This window comes from Penaeus japonicus, unplaced genomic scaffold (genome assembly GCF_977035675.1).
Source record: "Penaeus japonicus unplaced genomic scaffold, GWHDUDI00000001_assembly GWHDUDI00000013, whole genome shotgun sequence".
Classification (NCBI taxonomy): domain Eukaryota; kingdom Metazoa; phylum Arthropoda; class Malacostraca; order Decapoda; family Penaeidae; genus Penaeus; species Penaeus japonicus.
The window spans coordinates 20401178-20415919 of NW_028234415.1; the positions used below are offsets into that span (position 1 = coordinate 20401178).

General features: G+C 52.6%; 1 protein-coding gene across 2 annotated transcripts in view; it reads left to right on the plus strand.

Annotated features, from left to right (window-relative positions):
• LOC122243952 (uncharacterized) overlaps nucleotides 1-14742 on the plus strand; it is a 153512-nt gene that overhangs the window by 135103 nt on the left and 3667 nt on the right. For both annotated transcript variants that reach the window (XM_086543284.1, XM_086543283.1), the window contains 5 exons: nucleotides 6210-9241; nucleotides 9621-9819; nucleotides 9991-11421; nucleotides 11848-12182; nucleotides 14349-14550. In XM_086543284.1, coding sequence (XP_086399410.1) covers nucleotides 6333-9241; nucleotides 9621-9819; nucleotides 9991-11421; nucleotides 11848-12180 — 4872 coding nt within the window. In that variant the 5' untranslated portion in view covers nucleotides 6210-6332 and the 3' untranslated portion in view covers nucleotides 12181-12182; nucleotides 14349-14550. The remainder of the gene's footprint in view (nucleotides 1-6209; nucleotides 9242-9620; nucleotides 9820-9990; nucleotides 11422-11847; nucleotides 12183-14348; nucleotides 14551-14742) is intronic.

Sequence of the window (14742 nt, forward strand, 5' to 3'; positions counted from 1 at the left end):
GGTATTTTGGCTTGAGATTTTGCTTTTAGAGATTAATTGTGTTTGTTGATTTTTTTTTTTTTTTTTTTTTTTTTTTTTTTAGTGGAGGGAAGGGAAGGGAAGGGGAGGGGAAGGAAGGGAAGGGAAGGGAAGGGAAGGGAAGGGAAGGGAAGGGGAGGGGAGGGAAGGGAAGGGAAGGGGAGGGAAGGGAAGGGAAGGGAAAGGAGGGGAGGGGAGGGGTCTTTTTTTGTGTTTTTTTATGCGTTCCTACTTGTCGACATGCCTTGATGTTGTCTTCTCTTGTCAAGGCGTGTTGCTTTGAATTCGTGATTTTGCGTGTGGTGCGTAACATTTGGTGGTTAAGTTAATTTCTTTCTTTCTTTCTTTCTTTCTTTCTTTCGCTTTCTTTCTTTCCTTCTTTCATCCTCTCTTTTCTCTTTCTCTCTTTCTCTTTCTATTTCTATTTCTATTTCTCTTCCTCTTCCTCTTTCTCTTTCTCTCTCTCTCTCTCTCTCTCTCGCTCTCGCTCTCGCTCTTTCCGTCCTTCCTTCTCTCTCTCTCTCTCTCTCTCTCTCTCTCTCTCTCTCTCTCTCTCTCTCTCTCTCTCTCTCTCTCTCTCTCTCTCTCTCTCTCTCTCTCTCTCTCTCTCTCTCTCTCTCTCTCTCTCTCTCTCTCTTTCTCTCTCTCTCCCTTCCTCCGTTTCTCTCTCTCTCCCTTCCTCCGTTTCTCTCTCTCTCTCTCTCTCTCTCTCTCTCTCTCTCTCTCTCTCTCTCTCTCTCTCTCTCTCTCTCTCTCTCTCTCTCTCTCTCTCTCTCTCTCTCTCTCTCTCTCTCTCTCTCTCCTCTCCTCCTCTCTCTCCTCTCCTTCCTCTCTTCTCCCTCTCTCTCTCTCTCTCTCTCTCTCTCTCTCCTCCTCTCCCTCTCTCTCCTCTCTCTCTCTCTCCCCCCTCCTCCTCCTTCTCTCTCTCTCTCTTCTTCTCTCTCTCTCTCTCTCTCTCTCTCTCTCTCTCTCTCTCTCTCTCTCTCTCTCTCTCTCTCTCTCTCTCTCTCTCTCTCTCTCTCTCTCTCTCTCTCTCTCTGTGAGTGTGTCTGTCTGTCTGTCTGTCTGTCCGCGTCCGTCCGTCGGAAAATGATTGATAGACTTATTAGGAGAGATTATATATTCCTTTTCGTTTGCTGTTTCGAGCGATGAGCTTCGCGTTAGAAAAAAAAGAGAGAGAGAACAAAGTGGGTATTGCGGAACAATTTTCTATTGGTAACCTCGCCACCTGTTGGTCGTTCGAGAGTCTAAAGGAGAAGGAGGGGAGAAGGAGGGGGAGGGGGAGGGGGAGGGAGGGGAGGGGAGGGGGAGAAGGAGGGGGAGGGAGGGGAGGGGAGGGAAGGAGAGAAGGGAGAAGGGAGAAGGGAGAGAAGGAAGGAGGGGAGAGAAGGAAGGAAGGGAGAGAAGGGAGAGAATTAGGGAAGGGAGAGAAGGAGGGAAGGGAAGGGAAGGGAAGGGAAGGGAAGGGAAGGGAAGGGAAGGGAAGGGAAGGAAGGGGAAGGGAAGGGAAGGGAAGGGAAGGGAAGGGAAGGGAAGGAAGGGGAAGGGAAGGGAAGGGAAGGGAAGGGAAGGGAAGGGAAGGGAAGGGAAGGGAAGGGAGGGGAGGGGAGTGGTAGAGGGTGATTAGAGGTAGTTAGTGGAGGGGGTAGAGGGGGAGGGGGGGATGAGGAGGGAGTAATAGCGGCTTTGTTATTCGTTCCATAGTATTTCTTTTGTTAATTTTATGCAAAGTTTTGTTTTTGTTTTGTTGTATTTTTGTTTGTTTGCTTCTTTGGTTTATATTTTGGTTTGCCTGTTGGTTTGTTTATTTCCGTTGTTTACGTAAGAACTCGATCACGTGCTGGACAGAGCGGCAGAGGAAAGCGTAGACATAGGGCGGTTGCCATGGAAACCTGTTCCGAGGTGCGTATGTGGGGGAAATGGGGGGGAGGGGGAGAGGGAGTGTGGAGAGCAGGGAAGGAGGGAAAGAGAATATAGGATAGTAATACAAGCAATAATAATAGTAATGATGTGGATAATAATAGTGATAATAATAGTGATGATGATATTAATGATTATAATGATAATGATAATTATAAAGATTTAGATAAGAGTAATATTGACGATGGCTATAGTAATGATAATAAGAATAATTTTATTGAAAATAACAATGGTATTAGGAGTGATAATGAGAAGAATTGTAATAATAATGATAACGACAATAGTAATAAAGATAATAATGATAATCAGAATAATGATGAGTAAAGCAATGAAGATATTGGTGATGATAATAAAAGGAAAAGCAAAGAAAACGAGGCAAATAACACGGCAGATTTATTATTATTATTATTGTTATTATTATTGTTGTTGTTTTGTTTCCTAATTTACGTTTCCATTGTTTTTTTTTCTCTCGAACGTATCATTAATTCATTTAGGTCTTTAGTCATGCACGAAGAGGGGCATACATTCAGTCCGGTTGGCCGTTCGCTATTCGCTGTGTCAGTCGTCATTGTAAATTGTTAACTGATCGGTCTGTCGGGCAGGTAGGTAGGTAGGTAGGTAGGTGGGTGGGTGGGTGGGTGGGTGGGTAGTTGGGTGGGTAGGTAGGTAGGTAGGTAGGGCAGGCAGGCAGGCAGGCAGGCAGGCAGGCAGGCAGGCAGGCAGGCAGGCAGGCAGGCAGGTAGGTAGATAGGTCGGCAGTCTGTCAGTTAGTCAGTCAGTCAGTCAGTCAGTAGCTTCCCGTCTGTCACTCACCCAGTCAGTCAATCCGCCAGGCCAAAATCAGCAACATATTCATCCACTAATGCTATAGAACCGAAGCAGATTTCATTTACATTGACCACCCTCAGCAGGTGAATTAAGGCTTGGGCGTGGGCGTGGGCGGGCTGGAAGTGGTGGAGGGAACGTATTGATTCGTCCCTCCTTCGAACCCATGCATTCCGCACTCCTTTTCCCCCTAAACCCCCCTAACCCACCACAACCCACCTCTACCCAACGCCCTCGAAAGTTCTCCTCAGGACGCCAACATACGCAGTCCTTTGTAATGTACGCAGCCCGTGTCCCTTTTTTTTCTCTCTCGGTAGCTGTCACTCGAAGGGCTTGCTTGTGGGTGTCGTGTGGGCAGATCGATGGTCATGCGTTTTTTTTTTTTCTTTTAAGATGTCTCCGATTGTCTCTGTCTGTCTGTCTCTCTCTCTCTCTCTCTCTCTCTCTCTCTCTCTCTCTCTCTCTCTCTCTCTCTCTCTCTCTCTCTCTCTCTCTCTCTCTCTCTCTCTCTCCCCTCTCCCCTCCCCCTCCCTCTTCCCTTCCCTCTCCCTCTCCCTCTTCCTCTCCCTCTCCCCCCCCCCTCACACACGCAGAGAGAGAGAGAGGAAAAGAGAAAGAAAGATAGAGACAGGGAAAGAGAGAGAGAGAAGAGAAGAGAAGAGAAGAGAAGAGAAGAGAAGAGAAGAGAAAGAGAAAGATAATCAAGATAATCTTAAAAATTTTAGTTCTTAAAGTGAAGTTCTTGCTTGCTGTCGATAACTGAAATTATACTCGACCTCATATCCGTTTTCATTGGTTCAACTAAAATATATAGGGTGTGCAATTGGCCATAGGTTTTCGTGCAGAGGGACGGTTGCACATTTCTCCTATCCACAGACGCACCGAGGGTTGTGGGCTGCCGAATACTACCCCCCTCCCCCCTGTGTTCTTTGTCGGCTTATTATTTTTTTTACCCCTAGTTAAGCAAATAGGCCTATTATACCCGCCAAAAAAATATAATACAAAAAATAAATAAATAAACAGCATAAGCCTGTTTATTTTCCATGTTAAAGGTCATTTATTTATTATTATTTTGTTAAATTATTTCGTTATCCATTTATTCATTAATTTACTTATTTGTTTCTTTACTGTTTCATTTCTTACTTTTGAACACGAAGGTAAACAATCTTATGTGTCCCTTTTGATGCACACGCATTTTATTAGAAGCGCAGTTGGAAGGGCCAGATGATTGATGGATAGATAAACATAGATAGATAGATATATAAATAGATAGATAGAGTGAGAGATAGAGGTAGAAATAGATAGAGATAGATAGAGATGTGTGTATATGTGTGTATGTATATATATATATATATATATATATATAAATAGATAGATAGATATAGATAGCTATAGATAGATATCGATATACAGAGATATCTAATTATAGATAAATCGATCCGTGAAACGAAAAACAAAAGGCTTGAAATGATACCAAAGAAACTCAAAATTGCCCCAAGCACATGTTCCCCGCATGGAAGTTCATTTCCTGTTCATATTTCGGCTAAGGGCGTGTGGGCGCCGCTGCGAGCCGACGAGCACAAACAGCGAGGCAGCACCTATTGTCTGGAGTTGGGTGGATGTTGAACTCTGAAGTTTGTCGTCTTGGGTCATCATGGGTTTTCGAAGTTCGTCCTCGGTCGTCTGGGGTCGCCCGAGTGGGTTTGTTGTGGATGTTTTTTTTTTTTTTATGATATGGGTCGTGGTTGTCGTCTTGTGGCTTGTGTTTCATTTAATTTCTTCGTTGTCTCGGGCATCTTTACTGTTGTTATTATTGTTATCATTATTATTATTATTATTATTATTATTATTATTATTATTATTATTATTATTACCATTACTACTATTATTACTATCGTTGTTAATGTTTTTTTTCATCCTTCGGTTTGTTAGTCTGTCTCTTCCTCTTCGTTTATTTCTCGTTAACGTTATCCTTCTATGCTTCATATGGGTGAAAAGTCGCCTCTCTGACTCACCATAACACTAACAACTCATAACATTTCGTATTGAACAACGACAGCAGCCACAGAACACTGCCATTCCATTTTCGCACTGAACAACAACAACAACAAAACAAAGGCATTATAGGGTGCATTGAGCAAAACAACAACAACAAAACAACAACAACAACCCATATCTTATTGAACAGCAACAGCAAATAACACTGAAACGCTTTTATCACTGTCACCTATATTTCAGTCTACACTTTGAACTTATAAACTATACACCCGCTTATATTAGTCGGTCAAAGGTCGGCTTGCTGGTGGTGGTGGTGGTGCTGCTGCTGATGATGATGATGATGAAGATGATCGTGATGATACTTTTAATTGATAGAATGAATCGTTATTATAAGGATGGTGATAGGTCTTTGGAATGAGAAGGGTAGTCATGATGTAGGGATGGTCAGAGTAGTGGTTGGTAATGATAGTAGTAAGGCAATGAATATATTGGTAATAGTTAGTTGGGATTGTAGTAATCATGATAGTAATGGTAATGGTAATCGTATACACAAACACAGTAACATTAACTAGATAATGGTAATGAAGATAGATATGGTGATGTTACGAAAGTCAACAGTAATTGTGATAGTAGTAATTATAGAAATGAGATTAGAAGAACGTGATACGTTAACACATGAATATAGATTATAGTTGAAAAGTTAGTTGATGAACTTTACCAATTACCGAATTTACCTTTGCTTCGGCTATTTAGATCATTCTAGGATGGGATGCCGCCAGTTTGTTGTAGTTACCCCCGTTCAAATTCCCGTTTTCTGTAAATACCGATCTCTGTAGTATGTTTTTTTCGAGGGAAAACATTTACTTTTAGCTCAACTGACAGCTTCATTTTGCCATCCTTTCCAGTACCATTTTTAATACGGATGTTGATATAGGTTTATACAGAGGTAACGCACCGGCCTCACTACCCCGTGGTCGGCAGATCGAGTTTCCACTGTCGGCTGGCGGTAGGGAAGGACCAAGCTCAGGTCGAGTCAACACTCGTTGGCACACTCTCTCACGGGGTAGCACTCGCTGACACAGGCGGGATCGCCTCAGTGCAAATAAGCAACATTACCACTGCCTATCACAAAAAATAACTAATCTAATCTTAATGAAAACAAACAAAACACTGGGAACGTCATCATAATTAGTATATTTACTGGTATTAATTTATTATTTCTATTATTTCTACCATCATCATTACTATTGTTGTCTTAGGAATATGAATATAGGAAGCTATACTTTTAACTGAAAGGATAGAGATAGTACGCACACACACACACACACACACACACACACACACACACACACACACACACACACACACACACACACACACACACACATATTACTACTTAAGCCACAAAAGTGCTTGTTAGCGTCTAACTATGTTGGTTTGCGTTGCAGGAGCCCGGGTCGCCGCGGGCGAGTGATGGGGGCAAGCGAGGCCGGGGGCAGGGTGAGCCCTCCCCAGGGTGTGCCCTGAGCGCCCCCGCCGCCCACGCCCGCCCCGCCCTCGCCGCCGCCGCCATGGCTACAGATTGCGGCGTTCCTGGGCGGCGCTTTCTCTGTCGCGAGTGGGCGTGGGCTAAGTTATGGGCGTGCCTGGAGCAGCGGCCTGCGGCCAAGACCTGCGGCGCTTTGCTCGTGGGCGGTCCTGGCACCGGCAAGACCGCGCTGTGCACGGAGCTGGTCACGCCCACCGCCTCGCACGGACGCCACGCCAGCGCGTTGCAGGCGCGTCTGCTGGCGCACCACTTCTGCCACGCCCACAACGCCGCCTCGCTGAGCGTGGGATGCTTCGTGCAATCCCTGGTGGCGCAGCTGGCGGAATCGCCGCTGCTGGAAGGCTACGACACCAAGGTCCAGGCGGCGGACGTGCGCAGCGCCCTCGAGCCGTGCGCGCTGCACGCCAACCCCGACGAGGCGCTCAAGCGCGCCGTTCTGTTCCCTCTGCTTGAGCTGGACCCGCCGGACCGCACGCTGCTGCTGGTGGTGGACAGCATAGACGAGACGGACCTGCAGCCGCCCTCCACCGCCGCGCCGCGCGACGCCAACCTAGCCGACGCCAACAACAGTGGCCCGTCGCGCTCCATCGCCGAGCTCCTGGCGACCCACCACCACCTGCTGCCGCAGTGGCTCCTGCTGGTGGTGACCGCGCGCCGCACCTCCCGCTCTGTCGTCAGGCAGTTCGCGGGCTTCCGGAAGGTCGCGCTGGACGACCTGCGGCGCGGCCACGTCGTGCGCGATGTGCAGCAGTACATTCTGTGCCGCCTGGATCGCGAGCCGGCGCTTCGGCACCACCTGTCCCGCGAGACGGCGGAGATGCTCAACCAGCTGCACATCAAGAGTAACGGCTGCTTCCTGTACCTGGAGCGCGTGCTGGACGGCGTGGCGGAGGGCTGGGTCACGCTGAGGGAGATCCGCCACATCCCCGGCACGCTCAATGGACTCTACCTGTGGCTGTGCCAGCGACTGTACCCGCGACGCCACTTCCAGCGCGTCATGCCCCTCCTGGCCGCGATCCTGGCCGCGCGCGCGCCCCTCTCGCCCGAAGAGCTGCGACAGGCTGTGGAAACGCGGTTGCCGGACCTCGCGGACGAGGACTGGGCCAAGCGCTGGTCCCTGCTGCGCCGCGTGTTGGCGCCCGACCACGAACTGCGCGTGCTGCTCTTCCACCACAGCTTCGCCGAGTGGCTGCTCGACGTCAAGCACTGCACGCAGAAATACCTGGTGGACGTGGCTGATGGCCACGCCATGCTGGCCATGTGCCTGTCCATGGACGCGCCCAACCTCGACGTGACGCAAGTTCACCAACTGGCGCTCCACCTCTCACGGATCCACGTGAAGCCGCCTCTCGAGCACATCCACCTGCCGCTGTGGATGGTGTCATGTGGGGCGCCCCTGGAGCAGTGCCGAGACCTGCCGCCCCCCCGAGACCCGCGGGCACTGAGGATCCTGCAGGAGGCAGGCGCTTCCCTTCCGGATGACCAGCCGAACGAGGACGACGACGACGAGGACGACGATGACGACGAGGAGGACGACGAGGTGGACGAGGCCGGCGATGAGGAGGGGCCGCCCACGGAGGTGAGGTACGAGGAGCTGGAGCAGGAAGAGGAGGAGGAGGAGGAAGAAGAAGAGGAGGTGGGAGACGTGGAAGCGGTAGTGGAGGTGGTCGAGGGGAACCGGGAGGAAGGCGAGGCAGAGGAAGACTTACGAGAGCAGGAAATGAAGGAGAAGGGAGAGGAGGAGGTGGAGGAAGAGGAGGTGCGGCCGGACACCCTTGAAGAGCTGGCATGCGAAGTGGACCTTTTGCAGCTGAAGGAGCAGTCAATGGAGGAGGAGGAGAAGGAGAAGGACGAAGTTGAGGAGGAGCGGCGGCTGCAGCAGCTGGAGGTGGAGAACCGGGACTTCGAGGAGGAAAAGGAAGAGTACGTGACGATGGTGCCGCTGCCAGGGCACTTTGTGGGCGAGGGCACCACGGGCGGCCTCAGCACGGAGGGCGGGGTCAGCACGGGGCGCCACAGCACGAACAGTCGCATAAGCACAGGAGGTCGCCAGAGTACGGGAGGCCGGCAGAGCACAGGAGGCCGGCAGAGCACGGGAGGCCGGCAGAGCACAGGGGGTCGCCAGAGCACGGGCGGGCGACACAGTAGCACGAGTGGGAGACACAGCAGTGACCACAGCAGCAGCAGCAGTCGTCGGCGCGAGCGTCGTCGCCGGCGGCACCGCGAGGATCCTCTCTACCCTTACCTCCGCGGCGGCCCAGTGGACCAAGTGGACAGCGGCGGCCGCTCGCTGCTGCACAGTGCGGCCCACCAGGGCGACGCCTCCCTGGTGCGGCTCCTGCTGGAGCGGGGAGCGTGTCTGGGGCTGCAGGACAGGGCCGGCCAGACGCCGCTCAACCTGGCGGCGCGACACGGCCACGCGGAGGTGGTGGCCACTCTGTTGAGCGCAGGGGCCGACCCCGACCACGCGGACGCCGACGGCTGGACAGCGCTACGCTCGGCGGCCTGGGGTGGCCACACGGGAGTGGTGACGGCGCTCCTGGCCGGCGGCACGCAGGTGGATTTAGCCGATGGCGACGGGCGGACGGCGCTGCGGGCTGCGGCGTGGGGCGGCCACGAGGACGTGGTTGCCGCGCTACTGCGGCACGGGGCGGCTGTCAACCGGGCCGACAGCGAGGGGCGCACGCCGCTCATCGCTGCCGCCTACATGGGCCACTCCGAGATCGTGGAAATGCTGCTGGACGCGGGCGCCGACGTCAACCACCAGGACGTGGACGGCAGGACGGCGCTGAGCGTGGCGGCCCTCTGCGTGCCGGCCAGCGAGGGCCACGGCAGTGTCGTTATGACCCTGCTGGAGCGCGACGCTGTCGTGGACCACCAGGACCACGACGGCCTCACGCCGCTGCTCGTCGCCGCCTTCGAAGGACACACGTGAGTATCGGGAAACATGGCCTAAGGGAGGGGGTGCTGGGTAATGGAACTATAGTCTGGCTTGCATCACCGTGTGATGGCCGTGTGATTTCTTCCCCGACTCTTACTCTTTCACAATGCACTGACTCTGGCTCGTTTCCCTCTAGATAGGAAATTTGTTATTCTTAAAATGTCATTTTAACATGAAATGGTATTGCATTTAATATTGGTCATAGTTATCTCATTATTGATTGCCTTTCTATTTTTTCACTCTCATGCAGAAAGCACAATACTACTGATACACTGTGTAAGTCTTTTGCATTCGAATGATAACAAACAGGATTAATCAAGGAACGAGAGTTCATCCACAGGACCCGATAATAACCCCAGGTTCCTACAGGGAGGTGTGCGAGCTCTTGCTGGAGTACGAGGCTGACGTGGATCACGTAGATCGGTCGGGCAGAACTCCACTCCTGGCGGCGGCGTCGATGGGGCATGCGGCGGTGGTGGAGCGCCTTCTGTTCTGGGGCTGCTACGTGGACCACATCGACGCCGAGGGCAGGACGGTACTCAGCGTGGCTGCGGCGCAAGGGTCGCAGGTGAGGGTCCTCCAGTGCTGGGGAGACGAGTTGAGCCTTCGAGGAGTAGGCTAATCGTGTCCTTGGTCTCTCTTTTAATCGGACTGCCGGGGGTGCATATAGATCTGAATGAGATTTGGTCTGATATATTTCACCAATAACGCTAGGGTCATTCTGTGATCTTTTCTCCAGGAGACCGTGCGACTGTTGCTCGACCGCGGGCTGGATGAAACGCACCGTGACAACGCGGGATGGACGCCCTTGCACTACGCCGCCTTCGAGGGCCACTGCGAGGTGTGCGAAGCTCTGGTCGAGGCGGGCGCGCGCGTGAACGAAGTAGACAACGACGGTAAGCATGCGCTGGTGCTGGCGGCGCAGGAGGGCCACGCCGCCGTGGTGGCGTCGCTGCTCGACGCGGGCGCCAACATCCACCACACGAGCCACGACGGGCGGTCGGCGCTGCGCGTGGCGGCGCTCGAGGGCCACAAGGACGTCGTGCACCTGCTGCTGTGTCGGGAGGCGGACCTGCACTACAAGGACGCCGACGGAAGGTCAACCCTGTACCTGCTCGCCCTGGAGAACCGCCTGGACATGGCGCGCTTCCTGATGGAGAGTCACGCCGACGTGGAGAGCACGGACCTGGAGGGCCGCACGCCCCTGCATGTGACCGCATGGCAAGGCCACGCCGACATGGTCGCTCTCCTCCTGCAGGGCGGCGCGCGCGTGGACGCGGTCGACAAGGAGAACCGGACGCCGTTGCAGAGCGCGGCCTGGCAGGGCCACGCCGAGGTGGTTCGCTTATTGCTAGAGCACGGCGCCAACGTTGATCACACGTGCTCGCAGGGCGCGACGGCGCTGAGCATCGCGGCGCAGGAGGGCCACGAGGCGAGCGTGGCCGTGCTTCTGCAGTACGGCGCCAACCCGGCGCACTCGGACCGCTGCGGGCGTACGGCCATCAAGGTGGCGCTCAAGGGCGGCCACATCCACGTGGCGCGCATGCTGGAGGAGAGCCTTATCCAGCAGCAGCAGCAGGGCGGCGTCGGGCGGGGCCTGGCGGCGCCCTCGTCCGCCGGCTCGGCTTCCACGGCGGAAACCAAGCCCTGCTCGGCGCTGCTGTGTCCGGGCCTGACGGCGTCGCCCGCGGAGTCGCCCGAGTCCACCTTCGAGAAGCGGCGCTCCGTGGCGTCCCTCGGCCAGCACTCCTCCTCCAAGTCCTCCGGAAACCTCACCACTTCCACACATTCCTCGGGCGGCCCGCGCGCCCCCACGCCGCGCGAGGCGCACCTGCAGCAGCACCAGCAGCCTCTGGCGCCACCTGCCCCGTCGGCGCCCCCCGCCTCGGCCATGTCGCCCGTTCTCAGCTTCACGCAACAGTTGCAGCAGTGTGGGCGCGGGCGTGGCCGGCGCCACCCGCCCCCGCCGCAGCCCGCCCTGACTCCGCTCGACGAGCCCGCATCGCCGCTCTACGCATCTCCGCCGCTGTCGCCCCTGAGCGACGGCCCGGGCGGAGGGCGACACCTACCGGCGACCGCCATCCTGGAGGACGATTACACCGTGCCCCTGCAGCACTCTGCAGTCAGGCCGCCGCGCCCTTCCGCGCCGCCCGTCAGCATCACACCGGAGGTAAGCTGGCCGCCCGTGGGCTTGCGCGGCAGATCTTCTGGCTCCTCGGACGCTCTATGGGAGGGAGGGGGAGGGGGGGAGGGGTAAAGTCCAAGCTTTGTCAACTTTTGTGTAAAATGGGTTCTCTTTTGTCTCGTCAAACCTTTCCCGTGCGTCGAGGCCAGCTGGATCTGCCAGCTGTGATTTGCCTCGGTGGAAAATTTTCATCCGTAGCATTTGCCAGTAGTTGCAATTGCATGAACGCTCAGGAAGTTAGGCTCTTTTTAATATAAGCATTGCAGTGTGGTTTCCATAGCTGCACTAACTAATGTAGAATTGACATTTGATAACATAACTAACATGTATAAGCAGAACGCCCCTTCAGGTAAGACTAATCCGTCACGGCCTCTGTGACACCGCACTATATGACCTTCATTATTTTGCAAGATCGGCCGTCGAGGCGGCGGCAACGTCGGCGTCGGCGTAGTGCCAGGGCTGGGCGGCATCCCCGGCATGGGCGTGAGCGTGCCGGGTGTGGGCGGCGCAGGGTCGCCCGGCTCCTCCGGCTTCACCTTCACTCAGGACCAGCACATGCGCATCATCCTGGGCACGCGATCGCCCGAGCCGCGCCCGCGCCGCAATGGCATCGTCACCAACCCCAGCCTTAAGGCCGCCCACGCGAAGGCCGCCCACCTCCTCAGGAACGGCCTCAGTGGTCGCCCTCGACAGCCGCCAGCGAGGCCCAACGGCCTGCCGCTCAAGAAGGAAACGCCGCTATGACCGTAAGTCGAGGCCGACGGCGGGTGCCAGGCCGGAACGCTCCGCTCCGCCCTTCGCCGCCCGACGCCGCGGCGAAGGGCGGCATGCGTCCTTCCTGCGGACTTCTCTCAAGGCAGATAGTGTCACGCACTACTCAACTCATTCACGCACGCGCTGCGCCCTCCCTCATTCACTCACTCACCCACCTACCCACCCAGACATACCACCCACCAACCCACCCACCCACCCAGACATACCACCCACCCACCCACCCATCCACTCAGACACACCACCCACCCACGCACTCACTCACTCACTCACTCACTCACTCACTCACTCACTCACTCACCCACCCACTCAGTCAGTCAGTTACCCACCTACCCATTCACTCATTCACTCACTCACCCACCCACTCAGTCAGTCAGTCAGTCAGTCACCCACCCACCCATCTACCTACCCACTCACTCATTCACTCACTCACTCACTCACTCACTCCTCAACCACCAACCCACCCACTCAGTCACTCACTCACTCAATCACTCACTCACTCATTCACTCACTCACTCACTCACCCACCCACCCACTCAGTCAGTCAGTCAGTCAGTCACCCACCCACCTACCTACCCACTCACTCACTCACTCACCTAACCCCACACTCACTCATTCACTCACCCACTCAGTCAGTCAGTCAGTCACCCACCCACCTACCCACTCACTCATTCACTCACTCACTCCTCAACCACCCACTCAGTCACTCACTCACTCATTCACTCACCCACTCAGTCAGTCAGTCACCCACCCACCTACCCACTCACTCACTCACTTACTCCTCAACCACCAACCCACCCACCCACTCAGTCACTCACTCACTCACTCACTCACCCACCCACCCACCCACCCACTCACTCACTCACTCACCCACCCACCCACTCACTCACTCACTCACCCACCCACTCACTCACCCACCCAACTCAGTCACTTACTCACTCACTCACTCACTCACTCACCCACCCACTCACTCACTCACCCACTCACTCACTCACTCACTCACTCACCCACCCACCCACTCACTCACTCACTCACTCACTCACTCACTCACTCACCCACCCACTCACTCACTCTTTAACAGGTCCGGACTTGGACACTGCTTGTATGTGGGTACGTGGCCTAGGGAGTGAAGAACACGGCAGGAACAGCTTTCTTGGTTTATTGCTTAGCTTGAACAGTGTTGCTCCTCTGCTCCCCGAGAGGAGACTCTACCACAATGTATGATTTGTCTCAGGAGATGTGTGAATCATGTGTTTTCTTGTGACATGTAACATTTGGAATGTGATGAGGGAAGTGTTGCATCAATACATAGCTCTTGCAAAAGGAAAGACAAAACAACACTTATGTCTGGCGTGAGAAGGGTAGACAGATAGATGAAGCAACGAGCGTACGTATATGTATGTATATATGTGTATGTGGTAGAATATATACATAACAATTAGAGTAACATGAAAGATACAGATTACATTGATGATTGCATCATACAGAATAGAGTAGCAAAAGCATACATGTGCAAATTATATTCGATGGACATGATAACAATTACAGTAGACATAATATATGTAAATACAATGGTTACACACTCACTCACTCACCCACCCACTCACTCAGATTGGAATGTTATTTGTCTGAGAAGAAAATAATCTTATTATTCAGGCCATGTGGCACATTTTAGAACCTCAACTTCGATGTAAACTTTGTATCATTTATATACTTTATATGCCCTTTTATATTTATTATAGTGCTTTTTACATTTTGGCAGGTGTGTTAACAAGTTGTGGACATCGCCTTCTGCATGTGCTTTATGTATATATATATTGCTTTGTTTAGTTCGGTCAAAGGAAAGGGGAATTGTGGCTGGTGACATTATGCAGTTGTTGATTTTACTATCTACAGAAAGAAATGTCATTGTTTTGTTTTTTATGGTTTATAAATTACAAGGCTTTTAAGTCCCATTTGTTCATCTTTCTTTGTGAATTCAGCTAAAATGTGATTCATAGAACACATGTGCTTTGTGCTCTGATCAGCCTAGGAAAATACTATTTTCTGTGAAATACATGACCATCAGTACACACTTATTAGATGGTCATAAAACGATGTTTCATGCAATAATAGAAAATTAACAACTTGCGCACTTGCAGAAAGACGAGGATGGAATGCAGTGATTCCCGGCCACAGCACCAAGGATACCAATGAAGATGCACCACTGTTACTAATGGAGGATATTTGTTCATCTGAAGAGTGAAAAACCTAGCTTTTCTTGACAAGAACAAGAAGAAAAATGGAATAACAGTATTCTTACAACAGGACAAGTCTCTCTGCAACAGATACTTATAAAAAAAGGTATGGAATTTTTTTTTCACCGTTATCTATGACTTGAGTCCCATTTAGAATCAATTTTCTTTCAAGAATGTAAATGGAGACACCATTAATCATTCTGAGAAATGTTTTTCTTGTTCCTGAAGGATATTGGAATATGTGTAGTAGATTTATCAGACAAACAGTTTAACACCTTTTAAACTTTTTAGAGCTTAT